A 19,800-nucleotide genomic window follows, 5' to 3' on the forward strand; every position below is an offset into this window, starting at 1 on the left:
TTCCACATTTTTGTAAATAGAATTTGTGTTCAAAAACGAAAAAGTTTGATGACAACACTATACTCAACAGTTCTGTTACAACATCCATCTCCACTTGTGGTGCATTTAAATCTTTGAGAAGCAGTTGAATCCATTCAACTGCCTCATTGTGAGGGATGGATGTGTATAAATCAATGACATCTACAGTCAAAAAGTTACACTCAGAGTCAAACTTAATACTGTTGATGTCACGTAAGAAAGACCAGGAGTCTTTAGTTAGGAACAAAAGGTATAACATCAAGCAGAGGATCACTTGTGAATCAAAGTCAGTAGTTTACATCGCTTTGTGTAATTCCTGCCCTTCCTTTTATATAGGAAAAACCAATCGCAAACTAAAAGAGAGAGTATATCAGCATCTTTATGCTATAAAAAAACCTCTTTTAGAGAATGCCTTGGCAAAACATGTTAGTAGTAACCCTGACCACTCCTTTAGCTTTATGGGTATTGACCAAGTACCTTTAACTGATAGGGAGGCCCTTTTCAGACAGTTCTTGAGTGTGTCGAACTTTCATGGCAGTTGAATTTAGATGCATTTAGGCTAGATGGTCTCAATGAGAATTGTAATATTTCATGTGTCCTTAAGCTAAAGAGCTATTTTAGGTAATGCCTATATGCACATATTTTGTGGGTATATTGCATAATATTTACAATGTAAATAATACAAATGTATTAGTTAAGAATATTTTTATGAGGTTTTCATTACACAATATTTATTGCTAACTCAATGGAGTTTTTTAGTACTATTCATGATTTTAGTTACTAATTTTTAATTAAGATAAATTAGTGCAGGAAGTGCAATTATTTGTCACTTCCTGTTAACTGAGTATTTGAACAGACCAGTTTAGCTGTTTTATTTGTCTTCTTCTGAGGAAGCTGTGACAGGGGTCACGGCGAAAACGTTGTCTTTTTGAAAAATAAAATACTTTTACGTTAAAGAAGAAACTTGGATTTTGTTTCCTGTGGTTAGTATTGACTATCTGGACATTAGGTTGCCTGTCTCTACACATTTTCACAAGTTTGTTTGCTCGTTTTTTGACTGTTTGTTAATTAAATTTCTGTATTATTGGCTGTAAATATCTTGAAGTTTGTTTTGTTGGAGCTATGGGGTTTGTAGGTGAAGAGAAGGAGCTTTTTTTTTTTTTGGGGGGGGGTCAGTAAGAGTTCAGCATTGGAGAGCCATTTCTATGGAAGAGAAAGCTTGTTGTGTTACGTGTTGTGAGTGAGTTAATGTGTCTGATATGCAGATGATTGTGGAGTCATCTGCAAACTGGATTAGAGTGCCTTCACAGGAGGATGCATGTATGTTATTGACAGAGACATTAAATAGTAATGGGCCAACAATGGATCCTTGAGGTATACCTGTAGGGGTGATGTGATATAAGGAGATAGAGCCCTGCCATTTTACTGCTTGCGGCATGGCAGCTAGAAAATCACTGAAGGGAAGAGGACAGCCCAATGCTGCAAAGTTCTTTAAGGAGTTTGGTGTGAGATACCATGTCAACTGCTTTTGGCAAATCTAGAAATACTGCAGATACTAGTTTCAGTGTCACAAGCTTTGTTGACAGAGTCTGTGAAAGATAATAAGACTGTTGAGGTACTGTGTGCAGGTCTAACAGCCATGCTGAGTGTGGGGAAAGTAGGTTGTTGTGTGTAAGATGGTGGAGAAGTTGTAGGTGCAAACATTTTTCTAGAATCTTATACAGGGGAAAATATTGCAATAGGACGAAAGTTTGTGATGTTAGTGGAATTGCCTCCCTTATGTAAAGGGATAATGTGTGATCTTTTCTACAGGTTAGAGACGTATGATTCAGCTATGGATATATTAACTAGGATGCTATTGCCTCTGTGGCAAGCTTTAGGTATTTTGTTGGGAGGCTGTCTGCTGAGGTTGAGCAAGGTTTCAGTTTTTATAGTAGTTTTTTTTTTTTTTTATCTGAGATAATGTGATGGGCTGAAGAGTAAGCTGGAGATGGTGTGGTTTTTGGTTATGAATGAGGGGTTGGTTGGTTGTGTGTAATATGTGGGGTGTGTAGAGGTTAGTATTGGGAGTATTAGTAGAAGTTGTGAGTTGTGGTGTTTGAGTTGGGTTTACTTTTAGGTTAGATATGGACTAGATAAAGTATGTGTTGAATCTGGTGTCTGTTTGAAGAGGTGGTACATTGGGGCATGAACTGGGATTATTTTTATTTCCTGGGTTGAGTGGTAGAAAGCAATGAGAGCTAAGGCCTTGGGAGGAGGTAGGGATACCAGCAATGGAACAATCTGGATCCTGCAAACCCAGGATCCTGAGGAGGAATCAGGAATGACTTCTAGAAATTTACTGTAAAACCTAGGCTTTGCATGAGTGAAATGGTAAAGTGAAGATGCTAAAGTAAGATCTCTTCAGAGGAAGCCTGAATAAGCAGGCCATTCAAATAGGGAAAAACCTATGTCCCCCCTTAGCCTATAGAAAGCAATCACAGGAGTGAGGCATTTGGTGTGGACCCTTGGGGCAGTAAAGAGGCCAAAGGGCAAAGCTGAGAACTTAAAATGCCAGGAAGCAACAGAGAAACATAAACACTTCCTGAAAAAGGAATGAATAGGAATGTATAGATATGCATCCTTGAAATCCAGGGAAACTAGAAAAGCCTGAAAAAGTAGCGAAAGATATCAGGTTTGAAGAGACAACATACAAAAGGAGGGAACATACAGAAAGCTGTTTAGCTGAGAAAGATCCAGAATGGGTCTCCAGGTGCATTCTTTGCTGGGGACCAAGAAAATTCTGGAGTAAAATCCCTTCTCACTGTAAGGAGTTGGAACCTCTTGAATTGTTCTTTGTGCTAAACAGGCCCTGGCGCACCTCTGGAAAAAGTGGCATTTGTTCCTGAGGAGGCTGAGAAATGCCCAAAAAGGGTGGAACAGATTTCCAAAACCATGCAATAACCCTAGTGAATTGTGGAAAGAACCCAGGAGTCTTGGGTACTTTTTACCCAAACAGGAAGGGACAAGGAAAGACACAGAGAAACAGGAATGTGACTGAGAAGAACAGGATAGTCAGACAGCATGTAGTTTGTCAGGAAATGGAGCCTTCTCAGTAGGAGGAGTATGGGTAGCCTTAGCAGGAGGAGGGCTTCTACCACCCTTTTTACCTTTGGGGGAGGACAAAACTGCCTATGGACAAAGGCAGGCTTATTAGGATAACTCCTCTGAAACCTGGGCACAAGGGAAACAAAAATATGCTTCAACTCCTGTAATGCCTTGCCCTTTTCTTACATGGACTTAAATAACCCTGCAGCACCAGCACCAAATAAATGTTTATTATCCAGAGGGGTATCCAATAGTTTAGCCTTGATATCATCAGGTAAAGACTGAATTCTGTGCCAGGAATACCTCCTCAAAACAGTTCCAAAATCAGCAGCCCTAGGTGAAGTGTCAGCTGCATTATAGCTACATTTAATAGAAGGGTGAGCTAATTGGAAGGACATCCCAAGCAAAGCAAGAGCAGAGGCCTTAACCTCAGAATAAAGGAGACTGAATCTAGCCTGACAGGCTTGAGAGAAAAAACAGTTGTGTACACTTACCATAAATGTAGATGTTGGAGTGTATTCACTGTTGCAGTCATCACACTTCGGTTATCTGCCTGTAGGTAGCCCTCAGTTGGCCCGAATACCGCAGACTTAGTATTTCTGCATCGGATGCTGTCACTCCAGGACTGACATCAGGTCATCAGGGGTATAAAAACAGGCAGCCGCCGCCATTACATCAGTTTTTCTTGCCCCAAATGTCAGGAGCCCCCAAATAGGGAACTAAGTTATGGTGGGGAAAACACCACCAGTAAAAAGTAAATACCAATACCCCTGAAAAGGGGGGGGGTAGTAAAAGGCATAGAGAGTTCAGGGAAGAGAAAGAGACAGAAAACCAGGGGGCTGGAGGGAGGGAAACCAGGACTGCAACAGTTAATACACTCGAACATCTACATTTATGGTAAGTGTACACAACTGTACTATGTCCTTTGTGTTTCACTGTTGCAGTCATCATACTTGGGTAGATTCCCAAAGCTGAAGGAGGGTGGAGGCAGTCAAGAAGAGTTAGGGCTGGCTAGAATGCCTTTCAGGACTGCTGTTGCAACACCTGCCCTGGATTTAGAAAAGATAGGCAGGTGGTAATGCATGGTGAAGGTGTGTACAAAACTCCAGGTAGCAGCTTCCAGGATGTCCCTGGTAGGGACTCCCCTGAGGAATGCTGTAGAAGTAGAAGTTGCCCTAGTGGAATGTGTTCTGACCCCCTGAGGGGTTGGTTTCCCATGGTGCTTGTAGCAGAAATGGATGCAATGTGCTATCCATTTGGAAACTGCTTGCTTTGAAATGACCTTGCCCTCTGCCCCTGTTGCAAAGCTGACTAGTAACTGGTCAGATTTTCTGAAGGGCTTAGTCCTATCAAGGTAGAATCTGAGCTGTCTGTGCAAGTCCAAGGAGTGCAGGATCCTTTCCCCTTTATTTAGAGGATTAGGGAAGAAGGTAGGCAAATGGATAGATTGGTTGCGAGCCACACTGGACACCACTTTAGGCATAAAGAAAGGGTTAAGTCCTGAGGGAGACCCTGTCAGCATGGAAAATATGAAGGGTTCCACAGCCATAAGTGCTTGTAGCTCAGACACTCTTTTAGCTGAAGTGATGGCCAGAAGCAAGGCTGTTTTCCAAGAGAGGAATTTTAACTCTGTTGACGCTACAGGCTCAAAGTGGGGTAGCGTGAGCTTTTCCAGTACATACTTAAGGTCTCAAGCAGTGGTGGGTACTCTCCTTGGCAGCCTTAAGTTGTTTTCCCCTCTCAGGAACAGTTTGATAAGAGGGTGAGAGAACAGAGGTGGCTCAGTGCTGTAATGAGCCGAAATGGCAGAGGTATGGATCTTAATGGACTAGAAGGATAGGCCTCTGTGGAGTAGATCAGCTAGATAATCCAGGATTAGAGGCAGAGTTGTGTCCTCTCCTTTAGAATGAATCCAGGAGCAGTACCTTTTCCACTTATCAGCATAGGATTTCCTTGTACTGGGTCTTCTGGCTTCAAGGATGACGTCCAGTACCTGCTTGCTTAGGCTGGTTACTGGGGCAGAATTCAAGGAATAAGCCAGGATGCAAGATTTAAGGCAATATCTGCCCCCCTGCTGAGACAGCAGGGTTGGGTTCTGGTGTACGTGCCAGGGTGGCACCGGTGACAGGCTTCATAGGAGTGGGTACCAGTGTTGGCGTGGCCAGTCTGGGGCAATCAGAATTGTCCTTGGTCTGTCCTGTCTTATCGTTAGCAATACTCTTGAGAGGAGGGGCAGGGGGGAAAGGCATAATTTGAGAGATTTACCCACTGGAAGGATAGGGCATCCACTTTCCAAGCCCTGCCGTGAGGTGTCCTGATGCACAATCTACTGAGCTGGTGATTGCAGGGGGAGGCAAAGAGATCCACCTCTGGTGTCCCCCATTTCTGAATCAGAAGGTTGAAGGTGCGTGGCTCTAGTTGCCACTCATGTGAGTCTAGGAGATTTCTGCTTAAATCGTCTGCCAGTGAGTTTTGTTTGCCTGGCAGGAACTGAGCTTGCAGATGTACCTGCATGTCCAAGGCCATGTTCCACAGGGCCATGGCTAGTCTGCAGAGTGGGTAAGAGTGGGTTACCCCTTGCTTGTTGTTGTACCACATAACTGTGGTGTTGTCTGTTTTTATTAGCAGGTGTCCTGGTAAGAGTAGGGATCTGAAAGCTGTCAGAGCGTGCTCTGCACAGCTAGCATCTCTTTCTGGTTGATGTACAGATGCATTTGACTTGGGCTCCGGTGGCCCTGAATGCACTTGCCGTCCATGTGTGCCCCCCAGGCATAGTCTAATGCGTCTGTGGTTAGGGTTCGGGCAGCGTGGGGTTGGGTAAAGGTCTGTCCCTTGTTGTGGTTGCATGCTGCTGCCCACCAAAGAAACTCTACCCTTAGACAAGGTATCATGGGAATGACAGTTTCCAGGTCCTGAGAATGTTGGCACCAAAGACTTTTTAAGTACCACTGAAGTTTCCTCATATGCAGTCTGGCATATGGAATTAGTAGGATGCATGAGGCCATGAACCCTAGGGCCTGCAGGATTTTCCTTGTGGATAGCTGGGTTCTGGTGGCCATTTGAGTAAAATAGCCTGTCAGATAGGCTTGTTTTTCAGGAGTGAGGAATGCCATCTGGGATGCTGTGTCCAAGCTTGCTCCCAGGAATAGTCTTTTGACTGGGGATCAGTTTTGACTTCTTTTCACTGATGGTGTACCCCAAAGAGGTTAGTAGGTTTTTTACAAATGTCAGGTGCTGCAACAGCATTTCCTTACTGTCTGCCTGAATCAGGCAGTCGTCCAAGTATGGGTACATTTGAATGTTTCTCTGTCTGCAGTAAGCAATGGCTGGAGCCAGGCATTTCGTGAATGCTCTGGGAGCAGTGAATAAGCCAAAGGGAAGAGCAGAGAACTGATAATGCATAGATCCTGCCCTGAAGCGTAGATATTTTCTGCATGACTCCCTTATAGGGATGTGCAGATAGGCTTTTTTTAAGTCTAGGGTGACTAACCAGGCATCTTTGGCTAGCATAGGTAGAAGCTGCTGCAGGGTGAGCATTTTGAATTTTGGTACCACCAGGAAGGTGTTGAGAATTAAAAGATCTAATATTGGGCACCAAGTGCACTCTTTTCTGGGTACCAGGAAAAGTCTGGGATAGAATCCTTGGCCTATCTGTTCCGCAGGAACTGGTTGAATTGCCCTTATAGAGAGCAGGGACTGGACTTGGTTTTGAGCCTCTGCCCACTGGTTTAGAGGGAGATCTGGGAACCCATTTGGGGTTGGCAGTGAGTGGAAGTAAAATTTGTACCCCTGGGACACAATGTTGAGGACAGTACAGTTGTGTACCTACCATAAATGTAGATGCTCGAGTGTATTCACTGTTGCAGTCATTACTCCTGAGTTATCCTGCTGGCAGGCTACCGCAGTCGGCCTGAATTCCAAAGTCCTGGTCCGGCGTCGGTTGCTGTCGCCTCTTCCCTGACATCAGTGCGCCAGGGGTGTAAAAGATGCAGCCGATGCCATTTTCTTCAGTTTTGCTTGCCCCAGATGTCAGGTGCCCCCAAAAGGGTAGGCTAAATATATTATGCCAATAAACATACATGCAGTAAAGAAACATTTCCTTCATCTACAAGCAAATACACCACATAGGTTGTATAGAAAAGAGACGTACAGATAAACCCCAGCAAAAGAAAGGGGGATGGAGGGAGGGTAACCTGGACTGCAACAGTGAATACTCTTGAACATCTACATTTATGGTAGGTACACAACTGTACTATGTTCATCGTGTTTCACTGTTGCAGTCATTACTCTTGGGTTGAATCCCAAAGCTGAGGATGGGTGGCTGGGCTAAATACGATTAGGAGAGGCTATGAGGCCCTGCAGAACTGCAGTGGCAAACCCTGCTCTGGATTTAGAATAAAGAGGTAAGTGGCAGTGCTTTGTAAAAGTGTGCACTGAACTCCAAGTTACAGCCTCCAAAATGTCTTTGGTTGGTACTCCTCTGAGGAAGGCTGCTGAAGTGGCTGTTGCTCTGGTAGAATGAGGCCTAATGCCCTTAGGCACTGATTTGCCATGCTGAGAATAGCAGAAACGGATGCAATGGCCTATCCATTTAGAAACAGTCTGTTTTGAGATAGCCTTTCCTTGTGACCCTGCAGCATATGACACTAAAAGTTGCTCAGTCTTTCTGAAAGCTTTAGTTCTGTCCAAGTAGAAGCGTAGCTGTCTGTGTATGTCCAAAGAATGCAGAATTTTCTCACCCTTGTTCTGTGGGTTTGGATAAAAGGTAGGCAAGTGAATGGTTTGGTTGAGGGCCACACTAGACACCACCTTAGGCATAAATGTTGGGTTTGTCCTCAGTGAAACCCTGTCTGGATGAAAAATGATAAAAGGTTCCACAGCCATGAGTGCTTGTAACTCTGAGACTCGTCTTGCAGAGGTTATTGCTAGGAGCAGAGCTGTTTTCCAGGATAAGAATTTTATATCCGCTGTTGAGGCTGGCTCAAAAGGAGGCAGTGTGAGTTTTTCCAAGACATAATTGAGGTCCCATGCTGGAATTGGTGCTCTCCTTGGAGGCCTGATGTTTTTGGCCCCTCTGAGGTACTGCTATATTAAAGGATGAGAAAAGATAGGTGGTTCCGTATTGTAATGGGCTGAAATAGCAGAAGCATGAATCTTAATTGATGAAAAAGAAAGGCCTTTGTCCAGCATCTCAGTTAGGTATTGTAAAATCTGAGGGATATTTGGTACATACGTGTCAATGCCTTGTTCCTGGTTCCAAGCACAGAATCTTTTCCATTTTTCTGCATAATATTTTCTGGTACTGGGCCTCCTAGCCTCCAAAATAACATCCATAACAGCTTTTGAAAGAGGAGTGTTATGAATGGCTACATTATCTGCCATGCTGCCAGATTTAAGGTCCTGAGTTGGCTGTGCAAGATCTGAATGTTTTGTTGGGTCAGCAAGTGAGACGTTTGAGGCAATATCCATGCTGGACCTTGAGACAAGCTCTTTAGGATTGGGTACCAGTGCTGGCGTGGCCAGTCTGGTGCAATCAATATCATTTTTGGCTTCTCTTGTCTGACCTTTAGGAGTACCCTGGGAAGGAGAGGCAGTGGAAAGGCATATACTGTTAGATTTTTCCAGCTGAATGATAGGGCGTCCACTCTCCATGCTTGTTTGTGATAAATCCTTGTGCAAAATCTCTGTAAGTGGCAGTTGTGAGGGGAGGCAAAGAGATCTATGTCTGGGCATCCCCATTTCCTTGTTATCATGCTGAAGACTTGTGGATCCAGTTTCCACTTGTGGGGATCCATGAGGTTTCTGCTTAGTTCATCTGCTAGAGTTTTTGTTTTTCCTGGCAGGAATTGCACTTGCAGGTGAACTTGATAAGTCAATGCTGTGCCCCATAAGGTCATTGCTTGTCTGCAGAGGGGGTAGGAATGTGTACCTCCCTGTTTGTTTATGTACCACATGACCGTAATATTGTCTGTCTTTATCAGTAGCTGTCCTGGATGAAGTAGATCCTTGAAAGCTGTCAGGGCATTCTGAACAGCTAGCATCTCTTTTTGATTGATGTGAAGATGCATCTGGCTTGCAGGCCATGTGCCCTGAATACATTTTCCTGCCATATGGGCCCCTCAGGCATAATCTGATGCATCCATTGTCAGTGCCTGTCTGGCTGTGGGTAAAGTGAATGGCAGACCCTTGTTGTGGTGACAGGCCTCTGCCCACCATCGAAACTCCTGTTGCAGGCAGGGAATGAGGGTAATTACTGTCTCCAGACTGTGGCAATGCTGAGTCCAAACACTTTTTAGATACCACTGTAGTTTCCTCATATGCAGTCTGGCACATGGAATTAGTAGAATGTAGGATGCCATGAAACCCAAGGCCTGCAGGATTTTCCTTGCAGATAACTGGGTCTTTGTTTCCAATTTTTTGAAGTAAGAAGTCACTTGCTTTTGTTTGTCTGGCTTTATCCTCAATTTTCTTCAACACCTCTTCTGCTTTAGCACCAAGCAAAGTATCATGCTGTAATGGGGCATCTAATAATTTTGCTTTAACATGAACAGGCAGATTCTGTTCCTTTAACCAAACATGCATTCTAATAACAGAACCTGTAAAAGTGGCCCTGCAAGAGGCCTCCAGTGAATCATAACCACATTGCAAAGTATGCTTTCCCACTTGTTCAGCTGCATGCAATAAATCCTGCATTTCCTTGTTCTCTGAACCTTCAGTATTTGTCAACATTTTCTGTTTAAGTAGTGACATTAAGTAAAATGAAATTCAACCCTGTACCCTCCACACCTCGTACAGTTATTAGTTCTCTGTGCCACTGCCAGATATCAGGGAGCTCGTGTAGAAAACAAAGTAAGGTGAAAAGTGGTGAAAAAGGATGCAGATCCTGCACCCTTCACACAACAAACCTCAGCATTAACCCACTGCTCTAAATGAAGCTAGTCTAGCAGAATTTTTAACATATACTGAAGACCTTGGACATCATTTTATGTCTGCAATAGTTTGTGACTTTTGAGGAAGATGTTCAGGGAACATCAGCCATACCTCTCGACCTCAGAGTGCAAGACATCTGTACAAAGACAAAATTAATGGTGTGAAAAAGTCAGGGACTGAAGTTGCTTAGTCCTCCTGCAAACTGAGACAATCACTAGTATAAGATTTACTACACTACTATGTATTTACTGAAGGATATGAAAAGTGAAACTCTAATGTCTGCGTTTATGACTGCCTAATTATTTGTGATTTACGAAGGTAGGACAAAAGAGACATTGGGGACACTGTCACAACACAGGAACAGGTATGGGGTGGGGGTCTGTATATGTGTTTGAATGTATGCACCATGTGTGGGAGAGTGAATGGGGGATGCCTGTGCTAACAAAACTGCAGCTGCCACCATTGTTAACTACTGCAGGAAAAGTGCTGAGCTGCACTTGTGGTACTTCACAGCCATTCAGAGACATGCAGATTAGCCGATAATGAGATCTTTCCTCATTGCTGCTAACACCTTGCTGGATCACAAAATTCGGCACTGTGAAAACAGGGCCTTTTTACCAAAACACCTAATGAAAGCAGTGGGGATCTTTCTGAATCCACAAACAGATGACAAAATACAGTTATACAACAAAAACTACATGACAAAATACAGTTATACAACAACGACTGAAATACAGCTAGCTCTTTAAAAGACCCAAAGCCACTGATAAAAATGTAATTTATAATTAAACAAACTTTGTACAGTATACACCCAGTACTCGGAAAGATATAAAGAAGAAATAATATAGACCCGATTTAAAACATTATTAAGGTGAAATGTCATGCTGAAGGAACACATCAAAGACAACTGCACATTAATGTCAAACAGAAGTTCTCAGAACTTTTAAAATGAGTCTGCAAGAAAGTCCTTTTTTAAAGTCAGAGATGCAGGTTTGCACACAACTTTTCCTTTAAACCAGTAACTGTTTTTGATTCCGTGCTTGCTGCCAAAATCTGGATTAGAATCCAATATTAACTCCACACAACAATCTATGTTATGAAAAAAAGTAGTTATGTCCTTACCATAACATTCCATCTGTGTTGTTGATCTTCATTCATTCTTGATGAATGCGACTCGGTCTGAGTCCTCGGAACCAGCTTGGTCATTATACAGCTCACGCCAGCCAAAATCTCTCGAGCTAAGGCTCTCCCCACAGTGCCCCTCTCCATTACCTCAAATCGAGTTTGCAGCCTAAGTAAAGTTAAAAACAGAAGCCCTGTCTAAGGTAAACCCTACAAACCTCCCAGGACAAAGGTCCGATCCTCCAGAAGTCCTTTGGAGGGGGCAGGAGGGTGGGATATCAAGAATGAATGAAGATCGACAACATAGATGGAACTTTATGGTAAGGACATCATTTCTTTATCTTATTTTGTCAATCTTCATTACTTCTTGATGAATGGGACAGAGTCCCCAGCTACTTTAGATCCCAGGTGGCCCTAAGGAAGGATATTACTGAGTACCATAGAGCCAAAGGATGCTCTTCCCCTAAAGACCACATCTAATTTGTAATGAGTGATAAAGGTATGAGGAATGGCCCATGTTGCAGCTGAACATATTTCTTCCACAGAGGCTTCGGAATTCGGAATGAAAGACAGCTGAAGTGGATACAGATCTGGTAGAATGTACTCTAACTGGTGCAGGTAAGTTCGAGTTTATTATAATTGTTGACAAAGTAACACAATCCCTAAGCCAACTCGATAAGGTAAATTTTGAAACCAGTTTACCCAAAGTGGGGCCTGAAAAGGACATGAATAACTGGGCTGATTTTCTAGCTAGTTTAATTCTGTCCAGGTAGAAATGTTACTGTCTGTGGATCCCCATCAGATGCAAGCAGTATTCACCTTTATTTGAAAAATTTAGAAAGAAGCTGGGCAAATCTATAGCCTGGTTAATATTAGATTCTGAGACCACTTTAGGAAGAAAGGACGGATTGGTTCTTAGCGACACCCTATCTTTGCGAAAAATCATATAAGGGTGTTTTACACATAAAGCCTGTAATTCCTGGCAGAAGTGATAGCTACCAGGAAGAGAGTTTTCAAGACAAAAATTTTAGGTTGCAAATAGCTGCTGGATCAAAGGGTTGTCGAACTAAAGATTGTAGTACTAAGGTTAAATCCCAGGGAGGGTTTAGATGTAAGGCACCTTTAAGAAAAGTTTTGCATAAACGATGAGACATCATAGTATGGTCATCAAATCCACTGTGAAAATTGGAAATGGCTGCTAAATGGACTTTGATGGTAGAAGTAGAAGCTCCCAATTCAAATAACTAAGCCAAATATACCAAAACCTTGTCAACTGATGCTGAAAAGTGGTCTATATTATTTGTATGGGCCCAAATTGAAAATCTCTTCTATTTGCTAAGGCAGAGTTTCCTAGTGGACAGTTTATGAGAAGCCAGAAGAATCTTTTGTACTGAAAAAGGTAATTTGTTCTGCCTGGCAATTAATGGAATTAGAGATACCAGGCCATCAGCTTGAGATTGTGGAGACTGGAATGCACCAATCCCTGTGGGTGAAAGAGGCAGTTCTGGAAACTGGGTCCAGAATCCAAGGATGATAAACTAGGTGAGGCCAAAGGAAGGGAAACCAGACTTGATGGGGCCAATAGGGTGCAATGAGAATTACTTGTGTTTTCCTCAAGAACTGGAGAATCAGTGAAGTAGGGGAAAGGCATAAAGTAGTCCCGGGGGCCAATCGAGGAGGAGTGCATCTTTCGGGGACTCAGTGTGAGGGGAATTAGGGCAAAATAGCTACTGCATTTGCTGTTCACTGGACAGGCGAAAAGATCACAGCAAGGCTGGCCCTAACGACGAAAGATTTTCATTGCTATGTTGTAACTAGACCACTCGTGAGGAGGTAGGAGGATGCATCTGCTCAGTTTGTCTGCAATCACAATGGAGCTTTCCGGGATATGCATTGCTATCAGAAAACGGATGGAAGCGACAGCCCATTGCCAAATCCTGAGGGCTTCCCAACATAGGGGTTATGAGCTGGTTCCCCCTTGCTTGTTGATGTACTAGACTACCGACTTTGTCTGATTGGATTGCAACTGTCCCCAAAGGAAGGACAGACTGAAAAGCTTGCAATGGTATCTACTGCTAAACCCTTTCCTCAATGTGGCTGGTCTTCTGGGGCTGATAACATTTTATCTGGTCTTCAGGGAATTGGCTCTATGGAATCAGGAGCCTTCCACGCCCACTGTACGATATGCTTAATAAGCTCATCAGTGGGTGAAGTCACCCAGGAAGCAGATGGGCAGGCACGAAAAGCTTGCAAGAACAGAGATTCCTGAGAGGATGGGTTTGAGGGCTTCCAATCACCCCTCTGTTTTAAGATTTTTAGGATGTCTCCAAAGGAGACATCTTCAGGAAGTGACCAGGGGAACCCCCCCCCCCTTCATCGTAGTCTGTGTCTTCCGTGACAGATTCTAATGAAGAATCCAGATGCTTCCTCTTGTAAGTCTTCTTATGGGGTGGCTCCTCAGTGGGGATCTCTGAGACAGACTCCGAAGAAGAGGGACCCTGAACAGTGATGTCTTGCCCGCTGTCCTGGCGTGATAGATTGTAGCAGTTACAAACCCAGAGGATACAAAAATGTGACACTTCAACATAGATGGGGTCAGCTGGAAGCCCGCTGAGGCTAGAGTTCTCTCCATGACCTGGAAGGCAGAGCCACCCAAAGAGGGATAGGAGCCCAGAACCAAGAAAGACAACCTCATAACCAGGGTCACACCCCGCTCCAATGAGCCACCCTCCAAAACAGGAGCCGGGAAGGGTTCAAAACTGTCAGGGCCCTGAGAGCCAAAGAAGGTGCTGTACTAACAACCAGAGCCATACTGAAGCTCCCGGAGCTGACAGCCAACCACATTCTCAGGTATGCAATGGATAAAACAGTTCAGAAGACATCAGAGATGAGCCTGGTGTCGAGGTAGGTCTACTGTCTGCACCAAGACAGCTGAAACTGGGATAGTCGAAGTGGTGGGCTCCAAACCTGAAAGGAGGTTGGAGAAGGAAAGTCCGAGGGAGTCCTTGGAGAATATGCTTTGGCTCCGGGAGGGAGGTCTACATAGTTGCAGGAAGACCCCTGGCCACCAAAAGCTGGTCCACCAATCTAACCACATCTACTTTGGAAAGACTTCTGGATGAATGGATCAAAATTCCTGAGGGAGACTCTGGCTTATGAATGAAGGGACTGGGGAGATGACCAACAAATGGGTCCGCAGAAGGGGAATATCTAGTCCTGGGAGGTAGCGATGTTTTAAATTTCGGCACAGTAGGCTGCTGAGCAGAAGGGGAAGCCAGAACCAAGGAAGTTGAGGGTAATGAGGTCGGCATCGAAGAATTCAGGATTGGTGCAGAAACTGTCTGTACCAATGAGGACCTAACCGTTGGCAGTGAAGGTTGTTTGCAGTCATTTTTGCAACTTTAGTCCTCGGTTCCAAAGACACAGATGGAACCAGTGACTTATGAGGTTTTAATTCTTGTGACAATGGTGAGGTCGGCACTGAATATCTTCTCTTTTTTTACTCTGATTTAGGCAGTTTGGATGACTCTGACTTAAACAGGGCTTCTTCAAAAGAGGATTTCAACAATCCTTTCAAAATAATCTTATTACGGCATTCTGCCAGAGTACGGGCACTGAATCCCTGTCAGATCTTACACCCAGTAACTAAGTGAGGAGCACCCAAGCAGTACACACAGGAAAGGTGCCCATCTGAATTGGGCATCCTTCTACCACAAGCCTGACATTGCTTCCTGCCCTGCCCTTTTGCTCATCTGCCATGTCTTAAACACCATACACACATGCACACACACAAAAGAAAGCCAGAAAAATCTACCAACAATGGTATGAAGAAATACCTGAAAAAGGTAAACAAACAGAAAAGATACCAACAATGCTATCAAAGAATTAGCAAAAGGTAAATGGAGATAGGGGAAACAAGTTACCAACAATGGTAACAAAGAATACCGTTCGGTAAAAAAGAGGTAGATTAATGTCAAAATGCACACTCAAGAGAAAGATACAGCTTTATTTTAAAGTTAGAAAAGTTTTTACAAAAAAAATAGATATATACATATATAACTAAGGCACTTACCTTGAGAGTATTGACTGACGCGTTGTTTTCAGAGCGGCAAACAAGATCTGAGGTAATGGAGAGGGGGCATTGTGGGTCGAGAGTTTTTGGCTGGAGCAAGCTGTATAACGGCAGAGATAGTTCCAAGGACTCGGAACCGAGTCCCATTCGTCAAGAAGGAATGAAGATTGACAACATCAGATATCATGTTCTCAACACCAACTCTATTTTACCAATTTATCTGTATGTTTTTACTTCAAAGCCACGGTGGTGCAGTGGTAGCGTTGTTGCCTCACAGCAAGAGGTTCTCCCATTCGATTCTTGGCTGGAGTGCCTTCTGTGTGGTGTCTGCATGTCCTTCCTGTGGTCAAGTGGCATTCGAAAGATATGCATGAATGGGTGCGCCTTCGTTGAAGGTTGGGTGTCGGGCTGGCACCTCAGCACCGCAAAAATCTACTGCCAATCATTAGCGGACCGGAGTTCCTAACCGTGAAAAGCCAAAAGAAGAACAATCTGTATGTTTTTACTTCTGTTGCAATTGTTAAACAGATTCAGTGGCCTAATCCTATAAGTATGACCAAGAGTAGCTATAATAAAATATCAGTCAACAGGATTCTGTTTTTTTAATATCCGTCTAAACAAAATAAAAATAAAACTATGTATAAAAGTAACAGAAAAAAACAACAGAATCCTAAAGGATGTGAAATAACACAGCCTTTTTGCATCAAATATGCCTTTATTAGACATTAGACAAAATTACTTGAAATTCAGTTGAATGCAATATTCAAAGGTTAGCTCATATTTAAATATGGGTATAAAAATAAGGTGATGAATTTTTGGAGCTTGGACTGCTCAGAAGTACCTGCTAAAAGCAAAACTAAAGACCAAATGTATGCTGTTTCTATATAATTACCTGCTGACGGCTGAGTAACAGATGAGCCAGGTGCTTTCCAACTTCAGCTGAGCGATTAAGGCATACACCCCATGGGTTATCAATGACACCAGAAAATGTTAGAATAGAGCCTGGCCAGGCCAAAGCAGTCACGATACCTGGCAAAAAAACAAATCTATGTAAATACAAAATATAGATACTATAACAAAATATACCAAAACTGCATAAGGGAAAACCAAAAGCACTGAAAGACACAAAGAAGACTGGCAGACAATTTTCATAAAACACAGCACTCTCACAAACACTATGCTCCTACCACATTTTGAACACCTGCAGTAATCCAACTACCAGATGATATAAGCCTAATACCTGACACTGCTGCTACAGTAAATTATTGGACTGTAACTTATCAAAACATAGTTGACAATGGCTCATGCAGTAACTATTACAAATGTCAGTGAAAGGAAGGCATTCTCTATCTTAGCGACCTGAAATGCAGGTAGCCACTATTTTTTATTTATTTTACATTTGTTGACCGGGCTAGTCCAATTGGATACATGCCCATTTTCAGTGGAGGCCCGGGGAGAAAAGCTCCAGTTAAAAGTATACTATAAAACATACTAAAAACATACAGAAACATCTAATACAAAAATTAGAAAATGACATTAATATAAAATAAATCATCTTCAGTTTAACAAAATTTACAAAAGGACTGAAAAAAAAAAGACTGGAAGAGTTAAGCATGGTAAGTGGTACTCAGGAGTGACAGTGTTAGGAAATTAAGAAGGAAGGTTAGTATAAAGAATGGTTGCATGAAGAGTTATGGTTGAGAATGTTATGTTTTGAGGGTATCAGATAATTAGAAAATAACAGTTAGTCAGGGTTGGTACAAGAGCATAACCAGTGGTTAGAGAAGAAAAGTTTTAGGTTAGTTTTAAATAGTGGGAGGGAGGTTAGGGTTGTAAGGTCTTGTGGTAAGTGATTTCATATTTTAGCAACTGAATTAGAGAATATGGAGTCACCTGCTAAGTTATTTGATAAGAAGTGTGAATCAACATTTTGTTAGTGGAGCGTAGATTCCTCAAGTTATTATATGGTCTTATCAGGGTAGCGAGAATTGGGGTGTTGTTGGGTTGGTGTAGGGCTTTATGGGCGATTGTAAGTTGGTTAAACTGTAATAGGTGAGTTAATTCAAGCCAGCCTAGTTGTTTTAGATTCTGACAGTGATGAGTCCTGTATGGAGAGTTTGTAGCAAATCTGGCAATATTGTTATATGATCTAGCTAGTTTGTTAAGATTATTTTTAGAAAGATTGGTATATATGGGGGAAGCATATAATAGGGTAGAGATTAAGTGGGTTCTAGCTATTGTGGTTCTGGCTACTGGTGTCAGGAAGGGTTTGATTCTATAGAGGGATCCAAGTTTTTTGTTAATAGATTTTATTGTAGTGTTTATGTGAGTGTCAAACTTTAGTTGATTGTCAGTTGTAATTCCTAGGAGTTTGGTGGTGGGTTCTGGAGAGATAACGGTACCTTTGTTGGATATAAGTGTGAAATGAAGAGGGGGAGACAAATGAGAGGGTGTAAAGAGCAATCGTTTGGCTTTTTTGGGGTTGAGGAGAAGACAGTGGTTGGAGAACCATTGTTCTATAGTGGTGAAGGCTTTTTGTGTGAGAGAATGAAGTTCAGTTTGGGATGAAGCAGAACAAATGATAGTAGAGTCATCAGCATATTGAATGCAGGTAGAGAGTGGAGTAGAGAGGTGAAGGTCATTTATGAAAATGGAAAACAATAGTGGACCTAAAATGGAACCCTGTGGGACACCTAGGGAGGTGGGAAGGAAGTCTGAAACATGGTTTTGCCAGAGAACTGCTGGTTTTTGGTTTTCCAGGTAGGATGTAAACCAGTTCATAGCAGGATTGTCAAGAGAGAGGGACTTCAGTAGGTGGAGGAGAAGTTGATGATTGACCATGTCAAAGGCTTTAGATAGGTCTACAAAGAATGCCGAGGAGAGAATATTATTGTTGCGATTTTTGTTGATACAGTTGGTAAATGATAGCAAGGCTGTGGTGGTACTGTGGAATGGCCGGAAACCATGTTGACAGTTAGCTAGGAGATTATAGCAGAGTAGGTGGGTTATTAATTGTTTGTGGATACATTTCTCCATTATTTTAGCAAGTGGAGAGAGTAGAGCTATGGGGTGAAAGTTGGAGTACTCAGTGGAGTCACCACCTTTGTGAAGAGGAATAATGTGTGAGATTTTCCAAATAGATGGGACAGTGCCTTCTTTTATGGTTCTATTGATCAAAATGGAGATTGGGTAGGCAATGGCTTTGGCTCCTATTTGGAGGTACTCTGCTGGTAATTTATCAGCTGAGGGGGTAGTAGGTTTTAATTTTTGAAGTAAAGAAGAGATATAGGAGGTGGGTATGGGTTCAAGGTGGAAAGGGGGAGGAATAGAGCTTGGACTGGGCAAATTGGAGGTATCAGGTTTTTGTTGATTTGCTAGATTTAGTATAGCAGTAGTAAAGAAAGTATTAAAGGCATTTGCTGTTTGTACTGGACAGTCAGGGTTGGAGCCTAGTGGATTAGGTGTTGCTACTTTGCCTGGGGATAGTAGTGTGTTAATAGTAGACCAGAACTTTTGTGGTTGTTGAAGGGATGATTGTTGTAGTTGGAAATAAAAGTTATTTTTGTCTTGTAGGATAGCTTTTTTTGTTATGTTTCTTTGTTGTCTAAAAGTTTGGTGATCAATTGTGTCCTTTGTGGTACGCCATTTAGCCCAAGTTTTATTTCTAGTAAGGATTAGTTTCTTAGTATGATTTGAGAGCCATGGGGCTGGTTTATTTTTCATTCTTATGGAACGCATTGGGGCATGATGGTCTAGGATTGCTAGGAAAGTGGTATTAAAGTAATTAACTGCTTCATTTATAGGGAGGGACTTAGGCAGTGACCAGTTGCAATGTTTACGTTCGGTTAGAAACAGTTTGTGGTCAAAATGTTTTTTGCTACGGGCAGTTCTGACTGAAGTAGAGATATTTAAACTTGCTTTATGTCTGATAATATATATTAGAGAGTGGTCACTAAGTTCATCTGGGAGGGTTCCTGTTGTATAGTTTTGCTGTGGACAATTTGTTAGTATCCAATCAAGGATGCTTTCATTATTATTAAGTTTATTTGTTCTAGTTGGAGAGTTTATAGCTTGTGAGAAGCCATACAGGTTAATCAGGCTGGATGGATTGGTGTTGTTACATAGATTCCAGTCAATATTGAAGTCTCCTAGTAGTATTGTTTCTTGAGGGAGATTTGAAGAAAGCCAGTTTAGTAAGTCTTCTAGTATTGTAGGATTTTTACCTGGTGGAAGGTAGGTGCAGATGATGTTAACTGATTTTTGGGAATTAAGCTGCAGTTTAGAAATAATTATTTCTACGTTGTTATCTGAGGGTAGTTTATGATTTATTTTGCTGATTTGTAGTCCTTCTTTATAGAGAATTGCTACCCCTCCACCTTTTTCGTTTGTGTGGTCTTGTCGAAGGATACTATAGCCTGGGGGGATAATTTCAATATCTTTTATTGTGGGTTTGAGCCATGTTTCAGTTAAGCAGAGGATGTCGAACTGCTGAACATCTAGAAGAGCATGAATTTGTGGTATTTTGTTGCATATACTACGTATGTTTAGATGGGCTATTGAGAGTGATTTGG

General features: G+C 42.5%; 1 protein-coding gene across 3 annotated transcripts in view; it reads right to left on the minus strand.

The window, feature by feature from the left end:
* TMCO4 (transmembrane and coiled-coil domains 4) overlaps window positions 1–19,800 on the minus strand; it is a 1,335,578-nt gene that overhangs the window by 543,524 nt on the left and 772,254 nt on the right. For all 3 annotated transcript variants that reach the window (XM_044061794.1, XM_044061793.1, XM_044061795.1), the window contains exon 10: window positions 16,122–16,258. In XM_044061794.1, the coding sequence (XP_043917729.1) occupies window positions 16,122–16,258 (137 nt within the window). The remainder of the gene's footprint in view (window positions 1–16,121; window positions 16,259–19,800) is intronic.

This window comes from Protopterus annectens, chromosome 2.part0 (assembly GCF_019279795.1).
Source record: "Protopterus annectens isolate FY-2018-M chromosome 2.part0, PAN1.0, whole genome shotgun sequence".
NCBI lineage: Eukaryota > Metazoa > Chordata > Ceratodontiformes > Protopteridae > Protopterus > Protopterus annectens.